This window comes from Anabrus simplex, chromosome 8 (genome assembly GCF_040414725.1).
Source record: "Anabrus simplex isolate iqAnaSimp1 chromosome 8, ASM4041472v1, whole genome shotgun sequence".
Classification (NCBI taxonomy): Eukaryota; Metazoa; Arthropoda; class Insecta; order Orthoptera; family Tettigoniidae; genus Anabrus; species Anabrus simplex.
The window spans coordinates 40,596,482-40,613,726 of NC_090272.1; the positions used below are offsets into that span (position 1 = coordinate 40,596,482).

The following is a 17,245-nucleotide window of genomic DNA, read 5'->3' on the forward strand; positions in this document are numbered from 1 at the left end:
CATTTTCTCTTGTGATATTTTGTTTGAGTTCATCTGGAGTGTGAGAGTTTGTTGCATCAACCTTATTTTTCAGTTTTCCCTGTATTAAAAACCAAAACCGTAAGATCTGGAGATCATGTGGGCCACAATGGTTTACTAATTACTCTCTTGTCAAAAATGTCCTCAATTAAACTTAATTACTCGTTAGCCGTATGTGCGGTTGCCGAGTCTTGCTGGAAATATCCAGACTGGCATTCATTGTCCGTCAATTGTTAAAACATGGTATGAGAATATCATTCCTATATCTCTGCCTAGTGATTGTGGTTTCAAAACTACAGGCCCTATTATCCTGTCGCCAACACTCCCATTTTCACACTGTAGATGAACTCAAACAAAATATCACGAGAGAAATTCAGGCTATCTCAGTAGATGAACTAATGCGTGTGAATAAAAATTTCGTTAGATGAAGCAAGAAATGTGTAGATGCAAGTGGAAGACACTTTCAACATATTCTGTGACAAGGTGAGAAATTATTTTATTTTGATTATGTGTGCTTGTTATTTACGTACGATTCATACGGGCGCGCTCCCGGCCCCAAGCTCAGCGAGTTGCTATGTGCTCGTCTGACCTTCAGCTCGCCCATCTACCCACTGCGCTGTGCCGGCCCCACTTTCAGTGAAAGACCCTATATTTACGACGTGATAATTTCTTTCTCACAATCATGAGCCTTACTATTCTTTTGTGGATACGCTCATTTTTCTTTCGATTTATCGTAACTCTTTATCTCCCCTGAGGGGGGAGGCGGGCCACCTAATAGGGAACACCTACTCTCTGGCCAAGAGAGTTGTGCGGGGGTTAAAGGTGATGTGCTATATCCCTGTAGGTTGGATCAGAGAATGCATTACCTGCACCCGTCGCGTAGCGTAAGAGGGTAATAAGAGTGGTGGTGGTTATTGTTTTAAGAGGAAGGCTACCAAGGGAGAACAACCAAATAATCTGTACTCTCTCTCTCCCTCTCTCTCTCTCTCTCTCTCTCTCTCTCTCTCTCTCTCTCTCTCTTGTGTGTGTGTGTGTGTGTGTAAAAGTTCCTATGTATCTTTAAGACAGAACTATCGGTGCATTTCTATATTAGATACGCAAGTCATCGTCAGCTGACTACTCCGAACCACCCAGCTATTTTTCAGCAATTAATTAAAACACTAGTGTTGACTTTACGGATGTATTATTACTATCATTAAATTAGGGATATGTTCATTGATCGTTCATCAATGCTTCAATAAAACCTGTGTGGTCCTTCGCAAACAGTTTCGTTGTAACACACTGAAATATTACTGTACCGTGATACATCGTTGTAGCGAGTGACAACACTGTCCCCTCGCGGGTAGGCAAACCTTCAGACACCAGTGTCTCACCGTGCGTAACTCTCACTTACCCAGTGTGGCACGACGAGCCGTAACACGAGATGGCTTTCTCGCAGGGTAGCCTTCGCTGGGGGTCGAAGTGGGACTTGAAGAACGAGGTGATGACCTTCTGCCATAGCCTTGAGGATATTCCGAAGTCGCACTTCCTGTGAAAAACAAACAGACCATCCGTTTACACTCACAAACTGAAGCTCAACCACAACCACATTTCTGATATTCTGTACTCGTATATCTGAAAACACCAGAGTTGTTGTAACACTTCCCTATAATGTCCAGTCTGGAGACGCCTGTGGGTGGGGGTAGAGTATCATGATAGGCGACCGAGGCCCTAGCTGAGTATGGCATTGCTTCCACTCGAGCCACCCTCCTCACTTTCATTTTCAGTATCCACCTGTTGTTATTTTCTAATCCCGACGGTATTAGGTTTGCAAGGCCTAGAGAATTTTCGCGTACTTCCCCTTATGGGTGAGGGCGGTAGAAACCCACGGTATCTTCTGCCTGTCGTAAGAGGCGACTAAAAGGGGGCTCCAGGGGCTCTCAACTTTATGAATTGGCGATCACGGGACTTTAGCTGAGTCCTGGCATTGATTCCACTTACTTGTGCCAGGCTCCTCACTTTCATGAATCCTATCGGACCTCCCTTGGTCAACTTTTGTTCTTTTCCAACCGGGACGGTATTAGGTTTGCGAATCCTAGGGAGTCTTTCATTTTCATACCCTTCGTGGCCCTCGTCTTTCTTTTACCGATACTTTCATATTCCCAAAATTTGAAGCTCTGATTCATTATTATTATTATTATTATTATTATTATTATTATTATTATTATTATTATTATTATTATTGTGCCCGTTGCATTTCCTAGACGTTTACAAAAATGGCGCCGGAGGAAAGTATGGCCCACTCAAGTTAAAAAGAATACACAATAAAGTCATGATATCGAGGTATAACAGAAGACCATGTATAACTGGAAACGGATGTATACCGAAGGCGGTGCAGAACAGCAAAAGGTCAAGTAGATTGTTTTAAAGAAAAAAATAGAAGAAGAGATTATTATAAAAAATACACTTGAAAAATTGAATTCGCAGGGTCAAGACGTGAATTGCGATCGCGCTACAAAAAGGACGAAATTTTACTAAATTTCGGCGGAAATTCATAAAGAAAAACTACATTCATTAAGAAGAAAACGGGATAATCAACCCAAAAAAAATACCGTGAATAGCCAAAATACTTCAGATAAGCGAAGCTCGAATTAAATAGGCTACGCTTATTGGAACCCGAGGAGCAAGTCCAACGTTATCGCAGGGAAGAATTATATGAACTGCACAAGAAAGAAAAGAACTGAGAAAAAGTTATTTTATTCGCGCAGAAGCTGAAAGGAAAATAATCTGAAGATTATTTAAGCTGATTATGAAGATTTTTCTCCGAAAAAGATAAAATGGATTATACGCAATTTTAAAGAGTTAGCCAAATATAACGCAGAAGAAGGATTAGAAGAGTAACTTAAGAAAAATATTATTCTAATATAAATTTTATAACAACCCTGTTGTCTTCGGGAATGTTTAACTTTGTTGGCAGCCTTACGAAGAAGATGATGAACTGCTAGACGTTTAAGATGGACCGACCTGGAGAGAGGTATCATCCAGTCAGATGACCAGCCCGAGATGAGAGATGGATATTGCCTACCAAGACCAGTTCTGAATGAGAGAAGAAGTCCAGCTCAACCCTAGATCCAGACCGCAAAACTAACCATGTGACGGCCAAAGGAGAACAACTGACATCGGAGTAACGAAAAACGAGCTAAGTACTTACAATTAGTATCATAATTCTTAACTTATAATATCTTTTGGCATATGCTGTGGAGTTGAATAGTTGTTAGAAACGATTAGATTTAAGTGTGCAAGTGATAATATGCAGTGAAGTGTGTGATATTTAAGATATTAATGCTGTATTAAGGCAGTGTAGAATTTTATCGCGAACGGATCACCGTGTTTGGGCAAGTAATTCAGTGAAGTAGTCGAGAATACGATTGGCAATGACTTGACACAACAGCTGATCGCTAAGAACTAACATATGTTGTAGGATATCGATAAATCTTGCGTAGAATGTATTCATGGATTACGTCACAGATGGACCGCGCGTCAGAAGAGAATGATTGTAATTAAGTACCCCTTGTAGAGCGATATTATTATTTGTAGTAATAGAAACATATGTAAGGTTATGCATCGTGATTTTATTGAGAGGAGTTGAAAATGGGAAACACATAGTGACATATTTAAGAAAGCTATATATCAGTAATTGCAAGGTTTGTGTTGAAGGTTATGAATAGTTGAGATGATAATAATGGATCGTCGGACGAGGTGATAAGAAGGTATATGATGTGATATGAAGAATTATATTATGTTTTATGGTAATTACAAGGTATATATTGGAGGAAGTTAATTGTCATATGTGGAAGGTATGGATCTAATGAAACGATGCGAATAAATAAGAGGAAGTACACCGCGGGATTGACCAGAATTAAGGTATGAATATTGAATATTGATATTTAGCTGAGATTTAGATGGTGATGTAATGTCAAGATAGCTGTTATGATGGAAGTATGTGAGTTCTGTGACACATTCTCGAAACGTATAAAACGCGAGATAAATGACATATTATACATATGTGGTTAAGTAATCGCAAAGCATAGTATTGAGATATTCATCTTCACACTGCAGAAACGAATTAAGTAACTTACACAGTAGTATTATGATTAGAATACGACGTATTTAAGCATATTGAGCCACAGATATATGAATTAAGAATTATGTGGATAGAATAGGAAGATTATTTATTTTAAAACAATGTATAGTTGAATTTGAATTTTATGAAAAGTTAATATATAGGAAGATGATACATTAGGAGCCGGTTTTAGCAGGCATTAAGGGTGTAAAGCCGTAGCACGTGAATCGTTACTAATTAATTTCCTAGAGTGAATCCGAATTGATTGAGTTCAGATTTTGTTTGTTTTTTAATGGCGATATAATTATGAGAAAAGACTTAGAAATGTTATTACAATATAATAATTGCAGTTGGAGAATGTATTCCAGTGATACATAGGATGTCCCAAGAATAATTATGGACAGTAACGTTGATTTTTTAATTTCATTTCAGAAACAATTCAAATAAGTAAATGCTGACATTAACTTACAATTCTTGAATTATTTATTCTAAATAGTGATAAATGTAGTCCATTTAGTTCTCATTTCTTACGGCAATTCTCTAATTAAATAAATGTGGATCTTTATTTCTTTATATAATTTTGTGAGTGTTAATTTTTAGTGATAGTTGATTCTTTATCTAATTTGTAAGATGATTCATTAATTGATTGCGTAAATATGAATGCGTTCAATGGTGAAGTTTTAACGTTAGCATTGGGTCTAGGCAATCATTCAAATACTACTGCGTTTTTGGGTGAACTTTTCTCTTCATGATCTCACGTAAAGCGGAACCGAATGAAAAATTTTAAGATTTTGCTCATGGAACGAAATATCCTGGGATTACATCGAGCTGTTGGGAGTTATTTTCAACCCGTTATGACGAACGGGTGCATTATTATTATTATTATTATTATTATTATTATTATTATTATTATTATTATTATTATTATTATTATTATTATCTACTTGTTTAACGTCGCACTAAAACATGAAAGATTTTCTGAGACGCAAGGATGGCAAGGTAGAGGCCATGGCCTTAACTGAGGTACAGTCTGGTGTGAAAATGGAAAACCACGGAAAACCATCTTGAGGGCTGCCGACGATAGGATTAGAACCCGCCATCTCCCAAATGTAAGCTCACAGATATGATATGTGACCCTAACTGCACGGCTAACTCTTTTGGTCGTTTCCTCTGATTAGGAGTAAGGGAATATGGTTACGACATCGTGCTGAGCTGGTTATCGGACCAAATGCCTCCCACGTAATAGCGTGTTTCTATATAAATAAAACAGAAACGTTTGTCTGGTCTTCTAATGTTTGCGGCAAATTCAGTATTTACACGCTTGAAACCTTTTGAAACTGAATGGCGAAATAAAATTGTTTTGTGTCTGTTTGTACGTATGTTCGTTTGTTTCAACATCACGCAAGAATCGCTGAAGATATCTTGTTGAAACTTGGAATGTACAGTAAGTCGGTAGTGGTAATTATTGTTTTAAGAGAAACCGACTCGGCAATCATCCTCTATCAACACGAATCAGAGGGAAATAATGAAGGTACCGTCCAAAGAAAGCCAATGGCCACGAAGAGTGTGAAAAAGAAAGATTCTCTAGGCCTCGAGTGGTCTAATACCGTCCGGGTCAGAAAAGAACAAGAGTTTACCAAGGGGGTCGGATAGGATAGATGAAAGTGAGAGCTCGGGACGAGTAAGTAGAAACAATGACAGGACTCAGGTATGAGCTCAATGGTCTCCAAACCACGCTCCCAGATTAAGAGCCCCTGGAGCCATGTATTCTAAGGTAGGCCTTTTGTTTTGAAATTCACATTTGAACTCTACCTTGTAAGGAACCGTGAAATACAAAGTTCAAAGACCGAGCTCGATAGCTGGAGTCGCTTAAGTGCGGCCAGTATCCAGTAATCGGGAGATAGTGGGTTCGAGCTCCACTGTCGGCAGCCTTGAAGATGGTTTTCCGTGGTTTCCCATTTTCACACCAGGCAAATGCCGGGGCTGTACCATAATTAAGGCCACGGTCGCTTCCTTCCAACTCCTAGGCCTTTCCTATCCCATCGTCGCCATAAGACCTATCTGTGTCGGTGCGACGTAAAGCAAATAGCAAACTTCAAAGCAACTCCCTTAATATTTGATTTAGAAAAAATATTCGAGGAGAAAGACGCTTTAGAAATTAATTTTCAGTATTTTTGTCATATATTTTCATAGGGTAAAACTTTTTGAAATCGCCTCTTCCCTCGTCGCCAGTGATGGAGAGAAGTGCGCGCAGCACATACCGCCAGTCTATTCCGCTCGCCGACTGTCCGGCGATGATCAGGCCAGATATATTAGCCCGCCAGCGACCAAACATGTGTTCATTCCTTGCTGCAATCTCTAGACTAACACATTTAAATTATGGCTTACGAAGCTGCCGCTTATTCATTTACATTCAACACATAAATTAATGTGTTGAAATAATAGGCAAGAGGTCGTTCTCTATTCTGCAGGTATGTAGACTGTAGTGCAGATAACGCGCTTAACAGATCTCGCCAGGTTCTGTTTAGCTTTCCTAACTACGCTGCAGGTCACGTTGTTGTTCGCACAACTGCAGAGCTTGCAATTTATTAAGTAATTTCTCTTTTGTTAAAATAAATGCTAGCAAGTTTAAATTGAAGTCATCTGCAAGTTCAATTCTATATATTAAAAGAGTTTAGTAAGCACAGTTTTACTTGGCCGATTTGCTTCTTTCTTGTTTTATTCTCTCGGGAATCCCTTGCCGGTGAATCATGAGACATGTATAGATCTCTGAGTTCAGGCAACTTTGAGTAATCATTAAATCAAATCATGAAATGATCACTCCAATAATTTCAGGCGATGGCTTACCCTAACCCGCAATACATTCTGATAGATTGTGTGATTTTCATCCTTAGTAATGTCATTGCTTGCAGCCATGTTTGATTGCTACCTGTCAAGCCAGAGAGTATACACTTCCTATGATCACGGAAGAATACTATTCCTTGCTAGATTCTCTAACCTTTCCCACCTTCCAAATATATTCAACAGATGGCACCGCGTTCCTAACAACGTAAATGCTGCTAAGAGAAAAAGTCTACTTACAAAAAGACCCCATAATTATCCGGAAACACCTGTCGAAGCATAACCTAGCTACACTAGAAAGAATGAAGGCCATGTATCATAAAAAAAGTTATCTGACTGGCGAAATCGCTCCTTCGACACTAACCTATGAACTCACAAGACAACCGTTCTATATAGAACAACTGTGCCTTCTACGACAGAATACCAAGCTGTACATCGAGAACTGTAGGACAGAAAAGCTAAGATATGGATAGATTTTTACCCAACAGACGGCATGATGACGTCAGAATGAATGAATTCTGACCACGAACTGCGCTTCTTATTAAATGTTCATACGTAAAACCATTGAAATGGGCAGCCAAAAGAATATGACTACGACAGACATATCAAGACGAGTTATCTGACCTGCGCAGCAGCGCGGGTCTCCTAGTAACAAATTTAAAATGGAAATATAGCGTTCCCGAACCCGTGTCCATATAATATGTTTTCTTCTTCTACGTGTGAGGAAGTGTTCTGAAATTTTAGCCGTAACACCCTGTAGATCATGCAACTTAACAAGCAGATCTGACTGCGTTATTATATTGAAATAATTGCAAACAACCTAAAGGGTTGTTTTACCTTTCGACTATAAATTTCTGCACCACGCTTGACGCCGTCCGTGTCATTTGAGTAAGTTATGTTTAAATGTGTTATCAAATAGTGCATCGTAAAAAAGTTGTATCTTGTTCCTTTTTGAACGCGTAAATGACGGGTATGTGTATTTAATCTTCATTGTATGAATTCGATCGACTACATAGGGTGTTTTAAAGAATCCATTAATAATTATTTGGTTAAGTGTACTGTAATATCGACGGAAGAACAAAGAATGCCTTTATTAATTCACTCTGCTGCCAAAATCGAGACTGATACAACAGTACAAGAGAAAAATAATAGATACAATCCTTACAGTGTTGCCAACTTACACGTGACGGAATTTGACTGTTTTTGAGACCAAGTGGCGAAATGTGGAGAACTCAGAAAATGTAGCAGACTTTAGCAACACTGCAGCTATTGTATGACTTACGGTTATTCCCCTAACTGAAGCTCCCTCAGTCACGTGGTCGGTGGTATCAGACATGATCTCAGTCACAATGAGTGCTAAAGCCGGTTGTTCAACGTCCAAGGAAAGGAAGGGAGTACAGGGGTGAGATTTCGCGCCAGAAGAACAGTTGTTGTCTCCAAATTGATATTGTTATTTAGTAGTCTGCCTAGTGGAAGGTCCGTGTCTTCGTACGGAGAATTTCTGACGCCCATGTTCCCTGTTTTCTTCTTCTTCCTACATTCTGCTCTATCTTCTCTCATCTTGCATGTCATCGGATGTTGAATTCTTCTTCGTCGTCCTGCAGTTCCTTTGATCTTCCCTTAAATGACGTCGTGTATGAGCCCCCCGTGTCTGTGTCCAATGCAGTTGGCCTTCCTGAAGAATGGTATCCAGAATAGTTTTCTTCTCTCCTGCTCTTCTCAGTACATCGTCGTTTGTCATCCGACCTGTCCACTTGATCTTCTCTATTCTCCTCCAACACCACATTTCAAAACTTTCTAGGTATTTTTCTCCCGCTTTTTCGTGGTCCACGTCTCTGCTCCGTACAGTGTAATGCTCCAGATGTAGCACTTCACTAGTTTCTTCCTTAGTTCCAAGCTCAACTTTCTGGTCAACAGAGTCCTCTTCTTGTTGAGTGCGACTTTGGCTATGGCGATTCTCGCTCGAATTGCATTTGTGCGGTGGGCCTCCTTTGTCAGAAAGCTTTCCAAGTACTTCACATTCTCCAGTTGTCAACAGTCATACTCAAGGGTTCTTCCCGTTTTCATATAATCACTTTTGATTTCTCTGTTGATTTCCATGCCAGATTTCTTTCCAGTTGCCTCCAAACGATTCATCGTTTTTTTTTGCAGTTGTCTTTGATTTTGGCGAACACTACCAGGTCATCTGCGTACTTGATGGTGCTGATGAGGCGTCCTCCTACCCCGAAGTTTCCGCATCCTTTCAAAGCTTCCTTCGCCAGCCATTATCCGTACAGACTGAAGAGACTCGGCGATAGAAAACATCCCTGTCTGACTCCCCTTCCTATTTCCACGCTATTTGTTTCTCCGTAGTTTAGTCACACTTTTACTCTTTGTCCCATGTACAAGTTAAGAATTAGCCTCCCGTCTCACCACTTGACTCCTATCGCCTTAAGCATCTTCATCAATTTTGTCCAATTGACTCTGTCGAAGGCATTCTGCCAGTCTATAAAACAAGCGCTAACTTCTTAGTTAACAGTCAAAACTCTCTCCTGAAATATCCTCATCAAGCCTATCGCGTCTCTGGTTACTTTTGCTTTCCTAAATCCAAACTGGTCCTCTCCCTTTACTTCTTCAATTTTGTATTCCAGTTGCCTGTTGAGCAATTTTGCAATGATCTTCGCTACGTGTGAGATCAGGCTAATTGTTCTGTTATCACTACATTTCTTGGCTTGCTGTTTCTTTGCAAGATCAACCATTGTAACATCCAGCAAGTCCTTAAACCATACTCCAGTATCGTAGATTTTGTTGATGAGTTGCGTCAGTGCTTTCAAATCTCCGTTTTCGATTCCTTTCAGCAAATACATCGATATGTCATCGTTTCCTGTAGCTTTCCTCCTCTTCATGTCTGAAATAGCCTTTTCTACTTTCTTTGTCAAAATGATGGGTCTTTCTCTTCTCCATCAATCTCCTCTTCTGCCTCTATTTTGATGTATTGCGGAAGATTCCTTATCGTAGATTTTCTTTACGTATTCTTCCCATGTCTTCCGCACCTCCGCTTGTTCCGTAACCGTTTGTCCTCTATAGTCTTCCATTAAGAAGGTCTTTACCCCTTTGTTTTCACCGCCTCCCATCTGTTTCGTTTTCTGGTACATGAGGTCGTACCTTCCTCTTCTTTGTAGCTCCTCTACTCGTCACACACTTCTTTTATGTACTATTCCTTCGCTTTGTCTGTTTCTCTCCTGAGTGCGTTGTTAAGTCTTCTGTATTCTTCTTTATTCACATTTTTACACTTCCTCCTTTCCTCCATCTTCTCCAGCATCTCATTGGTGATCCAGGGTTTCCTCGCTCTATTTGCTTTCTTTCCAACTTTGCTCTTTAAAGTATTCAACAAAACCAGTTTAACATTTCACCACTGAACTTCCGCACTTGCACTTACATTTTCATCTCTCACTTCACTAAAGTGTTTCTCTAAGAATTCCCTTACTACCTAATTATTCCCTCTTGGCTAGGTGATCACAAGGATCCAGAATTTTTAAAAAATTTGTTTTATTTAGTCGGTTTATCCAGCTTTGGTTTCTCCCCCGGACCTTTACCGCCTCAAGGGCAGTATCCTAGAGCGTGTGATTCTGTGATCGCCTCTCTGATGTACTGGTTGATGTTAGCTGCCACCTCCGGAGGCTCGGGTGCGATTTCCAGTTCTGACACGAAATTTGAAAAGTGGTAGGAGGACTGGAGCGGGGTTCACTCAGCCTATGGAGGTCAACTGAGAGGAGAAAGTTCGATTACCACCTCAACCATCCTCGAAGTAGTTTTCCGTGGTTCCCCATTTCTTCTCCAGGCAAATGGAAAACTTAAGGCCACGGCCGCTTCCTTCCTTCCTTGTCTATCCCTCCCCATCTCCCCGTCCCCCAACAAGGCCCTTGTTCTGGATAGCTGGTGAGGCCGCCTGAGAGAGGTATAACTGGCCCTCCACTCCAGTTGTACCCCCGACGAAATATCTCACGCTATAGGTGAGGTGGTAAAAGTCCGGGGGAGAAACCAAACCTGGACGATTAACCGACTAAATAAATAAGAAAAATAATAATAAAATACATAGTATTCTGGATCCTTGTGATCACCTGAAATTTTAGGCAGACTGATAAAATAAAATAAAAATAATAGTCATAAATTTGGTGGTCATAAGTAGACATCGGAGTTTTAGGCAGTAATAGTTATTAGGAAGTGTCGTGCCACCCGTTTTTCCGTAATGTAGCATGAGTAACATACATTCTAGGAGCTGTATAGATGGTACCTTTTCTGTCTATGCAAATGTCACGGCATAACCGTTGTACAGGGTAGTGTACGCTTGTTACTCGCTTAAGTAAGTTTGTATTCTCACCTACGACTGCCTAAAAATCCAAAGTCTAGCCGCAACAGCCTTCTGTACCACATTAGTCTATAAGAAACTTGCAGCACCTTTGCATATTATGTCATTTTCACAGTCTTCTGGTAAAAAAAAGCGGTGGGAGAGACTGCGATGTTTAGTTTAATTACTGTAGCAGCAGCACACGTGCTGAGGGCAGGATAATCAACGTCACGCAACTCCTTCAGTAAGATTGCGATGATCATATTAAATTGCTAATTCAAGTAAAAACAGAACTAATCCAAGTTTAGGATCAACCTAATACTGTAGCCATTTGGAAGATATAAGTATCTTTTGCCAGAAGGCATTTCTCATTTTTTAATTTAGAAATTTCCTACAATACAATAGTTTTCCTATCCCATAAATCTCCCTTCTGTATCTTCCTCGCTTAAATCTCGTCTAACCATGCTTCCTACACCACCACTCCACTGTTCCCTAACTTTTCCCCGTTGCTTGTTGTCTTCATATTTCCAATTTTACATCAGCTTGTGAATTCTAGCATCTGCCGTCCTTTCCACGTGTTCGAACCAGTTTAATCTCCTTTCTTCCATCACGTCCAGCACATTCTTCTTTGTTTGATAAGAATACGTTCCATAAATACACTAGGGTTGCATTTAATACATTTTAAAATATCAATTGGATTAAATAAATAGTCACAGTACTGCATTTCCAATTTAAATACAATGTTATCCCCTTTCATATTCCACGAGTTAGAGCTACCAAGAACACGATATTTCACGATCAAAGATCCAGAACATTTCACCACTTGAATTCACCATTTATTAAAATGCTACGTTTTTACAACACGTTTGTTGTAGGAATAGATTTATTTTTAGAATCTCACACTGTCTTTAATGCACGTTTAACGGCTTAATTTTCTAATTATAAGTTCAGAGTTTATCAAAAGTAATCGGTACTCTTTAAGGTATGTATTATTAGTCACTTATTACTTTAGTAATATCTTTGTTTTAATTCCAGTATTTTCATAGTATGCCTTTGCTGGCGGGACCTAGTGTTTACAGTGCACTATGTCTTCTGGTATAGGCTAGAGCAATTTTGTTACTTTCCTTGATCTGTCTGAGTCTTATCCTTGGCTTTGACAAAATGAAAGTGACTGAGGTATGAGTGACGCTAGTAATGCCATTCCTTATGCAGCCAGTCCCTGCTATGAATGGTGTGAAAATGTTGCTCATAGGTTCGGTTGATGCATGCATTTCAGTGGGCTTGACAGACTGTTATGTAATAGTAACTTCTGGCTCGGCGAGGAAAGCAACGGGAAACTACCTCACTCCTCATCTCCCTAGTACGCCTCTTCAGTGATGCCTAGGCCGTCTATGACAGCTGATGGCAGAGTTGTTGCGGATCCAACCAGCATTAGGGCTGATGACTGAACATACATACATACATTTACACAGTATAGAAATATCCCTGATTGTGCTTTAGATCGTTATTTTCCCTGTATATGTATTTTCTTCTTTTCATTCTTCTTCTTTGTATTTATTTTAATTGTTTTTATTTTGTATATATTTTCACTTACATATGTATTATAATTATTGTTGTGTTAGGAAGGTACTGTATTAGGCCTAATGTCTGTGTACTTTTAACGAGACAAGTAAATAAATAAATAAACAACCAGAATTGTGGGGAAATTACTTTTAAGTCTTCTTAACAATAGACAAGCAAGTTCCGGAGCTGTATTGCTAATTGCCTCAAAAAGTCGAGCAAGTTTGAAGTATTTGAAGAAGTGCAATGTATTTCATCTGAGGACACCGATAAGCAGTCGGAACATCGGTTTCGTTATCGATCAGACTGTGAGGACTGCGGGAAAAAAAAACACAAGCAGGAGAGGTAGATGCTGGAAAGAAGGGGCACTGCGAACATCCCGTTTCGAAATACGGAGGTAACTGAGCTTCTGTTGCGTGCTCGGGGGGTGATATCTAAATTCTGCATGGATTTTCTTTTGGAGATTTGGAATTTATATGTTGGAACTTGAAGAAATTGCCACTAATATTCTCAGGGAAGTTGTAAATCACAATTTATGCAGTACGCAAAATTACAAATGAAATTAATGTTTCTATTCGGTAGGGGTGCAGTCAAGGGGGGTTACTGGGAATTAGAACACACACACACACCCTCCCCATGAAAGAGTACAGGGCAATAAAACAAATCTATTTTCTAAGAAGCCTCGAAAGTTGGATTTTAGATTGTAAACTGAACGTGCTATTCCCTGTAAACTGTTGATCTTGATCATATTCGATATTCGATTCCATCATTGGTTAGTTTCGCTGCCACGGAGGCTGGGTGTACACTATGTGTCGTCTTCATTATCATTTCATCCTCATCACGACGCCTACGGGCGTCAAATCAAAAGACCTGCACCTGGCGAGCCGAACATGTCCTCGGACACTCCCGGCGCTAAAAGCCATACGCCATTTCTTTTTATTTGTGTCCTATCATCATTTTGTAACCTCCGCCATAGGCCGATCCTTGCTACGCTTCTGTTGTTGGGGGATAGTTGCCTCTTTAGGGGAATCTTGAAAAATATAAATCATTGACACATTAATTCAAAATATTATTTAAATATAGTTTGAAAACTAATTATGAGGCTGTATATTCACGGTTACTCTTATGCAAGGGCAGCTATACATTTTCGATTTCTCTCTCTCTCTCTCTCTCTCTCTCTCTCTCGCTCTCACTCTCTCTCTTTATCAAGTTGCAATTTTCACATATCTTCGTCTGACTGTAATATCGCCAAGCCCTTATCCAGGAAGCCACAAAGTAGAACACAGTAATATATTATCCCACAACACCCAGTTGTTATCTGTTACTAGATCGCAGCCAACTGACGACAATGGAAGGCGGTCAAGTTGTGTGGCGCTGCCTAACTTCAGAATATACCACTCAGTCTAGCCCCAGAAACTTTATCATCACATCATTCTTTCTCCATCACTTTTCCCACATTCTGGTGGGGTCGCGTGTGCCATCTCTGTAGCACATGTGTATTTGACCATGTTTTACGGCCGGATGCCCTTCGTGGTGCAAACCATATGTGGAGGAATGTCCTCATTATTATTTGTTTCTGTGATGTGTTGTGTGGATATGAAACCAATCCCCACGTCAGAAGAACTAACTAGACGTAGATATTTACAAATGGATACAAAGTTTGAACGCTGTAAAAGCAGCTGGAATTGATAAGAAATCTGGGGATATTCTAAGGACTAAGGGTTGCGATATAGTACCATATCTAAAGTACTTATTCGGTTACTGTCTGCATGATGGAGAGTTGCGATTGTAACCCCAATGTACAAAGGAAAGGGTGATAAATATAAAGCAGATAATTACAGGCCGCTTAGCTTGACACGTGTTGTATGCAAGCTTTGGAAAAGCATTCTTGCATACGTTTGCGAAATTACTAATGGTTTTGATAGAATGCAGCTCTGGTTTAGGAAGGTCTATTCCACTCACGCTCAACTTGTTGGACTTCAGCAAGGTCCAGACCAATCCAAGGCTTTTGATGGGATAAGTCATGGGAGATTATTGACGAAAATGAAGCTATTATACTGGACAAAAGAGTGGCTGAGTGGGTACATTTCTAGAAAATAGGACTCAGAGAATTAGAGGAGGTGAACTGTTACCTGATCCTGTAATAACTAAGACGGGGGGGGGGGCAGTATTATTGGACCTTGATGTTTTCTTCTATATAGAAAAATAGTACGAGTAAAGAACTGGAATCAGAGATAAGACGTTTTGCGGGCGATGTTATATATGGAATAATAAGTAAATTACAGGATTGTGGACGACTATAAAAAGACCTCGACAGTATTGTGAGATGGGCAGCAGGCAATGGTATGTTGATAAACGGGATGAAAACTCAGGTTGTTTTACCACGAGGAAAATTCCTCTCAGTTTTAATGACTGTGTTGGTGGGGTTATAGTACCTCATGGGGATCACAGTAAGTACTTAGGTGTTAACATAAACAACCGTGTGACTTTGCCGCGGTAGGAAGGCTTGTGTGCCCCAGTGAAGCAGAAAGCCGAGGCGCAGGTGCAACCATACCGGATGGGTATCTGTCGAGAGACCGGACTAACGAATGGTTCATCGAAAGGGGAGGTAGCAGCCTTTCGGATGTTGCAAGGGCAGCAGTCTGGATGATTGACTGATATGGCCTTGTAATAATACTCAACATGGCTTAGCTGTGTTGATACTGCTACACGGCTGAAAGCAACGGGAAACTACTGCTGGAACTAACTCCCGAGGACATGCAGCTCTCTCTGTATGAATGATGTGAATGATGTACTGATGGTGGCTTCCTCCCGCGTAAATAATATTCCGCAGATAAAATAATCCCCCATTCGGATCTCCGGGTGGGGACTACACGAGAGAGATCAACGCGGAACGTGGGCTTGGTACCACGAGGAACGGTTCCTGGGACGCGATACTATGGAACATCGTGGTGCTTGCTGTTAGCTGAGTTCCAGATTGTTGCTTGCGGAGCAGTATTCAACAGTTTGAGCTCAACAAGAAGACATATTACAGGTGATATAAGTGTCTTTTCATTCAGAAATATGATTCTGACTCTCAACAGAACTCTTATAGACAATGTCATTGCTGACAAAGAACATTAACTCAATTCAAAAGCTCCCTCACTTAATATTTTGATGAACAATTATTAACAGATTATAAACTTTGAAAATTTACGTTTTACACGTAATGAAATAATCCACTCTCATTAAAAATACAGACAAACTTTTGGAAGACAGTCTGTTATCACGTTAGCTCTCGTAATATCGTATGCTCTCACTTGTTGGAACTTGAGGATTTCAATTCAGTGTTTTATTTGCAGTAAAGGCGTACAATAAACTCGTAATTCGCAATATTCATATAAAGTGTACAATAAGTTACGTAAAATAGGACAATACTTAGAAGTTTCTACCGGAAGATCGAATTTAATTTCAAGTGTTTTATATATGAGTAAAAATATTTTGAGAGTTTCACACGAAGAAATTATAGAATTTACTTTGTTTAATTTACGTAAAACAATACTCCGAAATCACAAATGATAGTAGAAAGGACTTTAGGATTTCGATAAAGTGGAATATTAACTTATTTTCAACATGCTTTATTGTTTTACATCAAGAAATCATGATGGACATAACTGGTTGAAAAAAACATTACTCATTTGGATAGCAAGATTTTTATATAATCAACACAATTTTTCGATATTTTGTTGTATAAACTGGAACATATTTTCCAATAAATATCTTTGATCACTACAATTCAGCGATATAATAGGGTAACTTTTCATAGATTTAATAAATGAAGGAACGTTATTATATCTATTATTACGCCTTGCGATCCTTCCTCTCTGTACCCGCTCCTAAGGACTAGGCACCCCTTAGAAAGATCTCATGCTCTTTGATACCAATTTTTTCTGATACAGTATGAAGTACAGCTCTCGACAGGATGCTAGTGGTCAGTCTTCCAAGTAATCAGGCAATAATAATAAATAATGGCGTATGGCCTCCGGAGAGGCCTGGTGCAGGTCTTTTTCTAGTAGACGGCCTATTAGGCGACCTGCATGTCTGTGAAGATGAAGATGAGGGTCCTACCTAGGATGATTTCTAATGTTGAATACGCCACACACGCCCAGCCCCCGAGCCATTGGAATTAACCAATTAAGGTTAAAATCCCCGACCCGGCCGGGAATCGAACCCGGGACCCTCTGAACCGAAGGCCAGTACGCTGACCATTCAGCCAACGAGTCGGACAATCAGACAATGGAGTACGCAAGGAATCTGTAGCGTTCTGTCCAGCAGAAAAGACACGGTCCCAGCAAGCAATAACCAAGAAGTGAAGAGGACAAAATACTATTTCTCCCACCGCATCACTCATCGAACTG

General features: G+C 39.9%; 2 protein-coding genes across 2 annotated transcripts in view; one reads left to right on the forward strand and one right to left on the reverse strand.

Annotated features, from left to right (window-relative positions):
* ProRS-m (prolyl-tRNA synthetase 2-like protein, mitochondrial) overlaps positions 1-17,245 on the forward strand; it is a 114,754-nt gene that overhangs the window by 81,361 nt on the left and 16,148 nt on the right. The window lies entirely within an intron of this gene.
* Positions 1-17,245, reverse strand: part of LOC136878703 (uncharacterized) — a 312,679-nt gene that overhangs the window by 5,159 nt on the left and 290,275 nt on the right. The window contains exon 3 of the mRNA XM_067152131.2: positions 1,412-1,546. Within this exon, the coding sequence (XP_067008232.2) occupies positions 1,412-1,546 (135 nt within the window). The remainder of the gene's footprint in view (positions 1-1,411; positions 1,547-17,245) is intronic.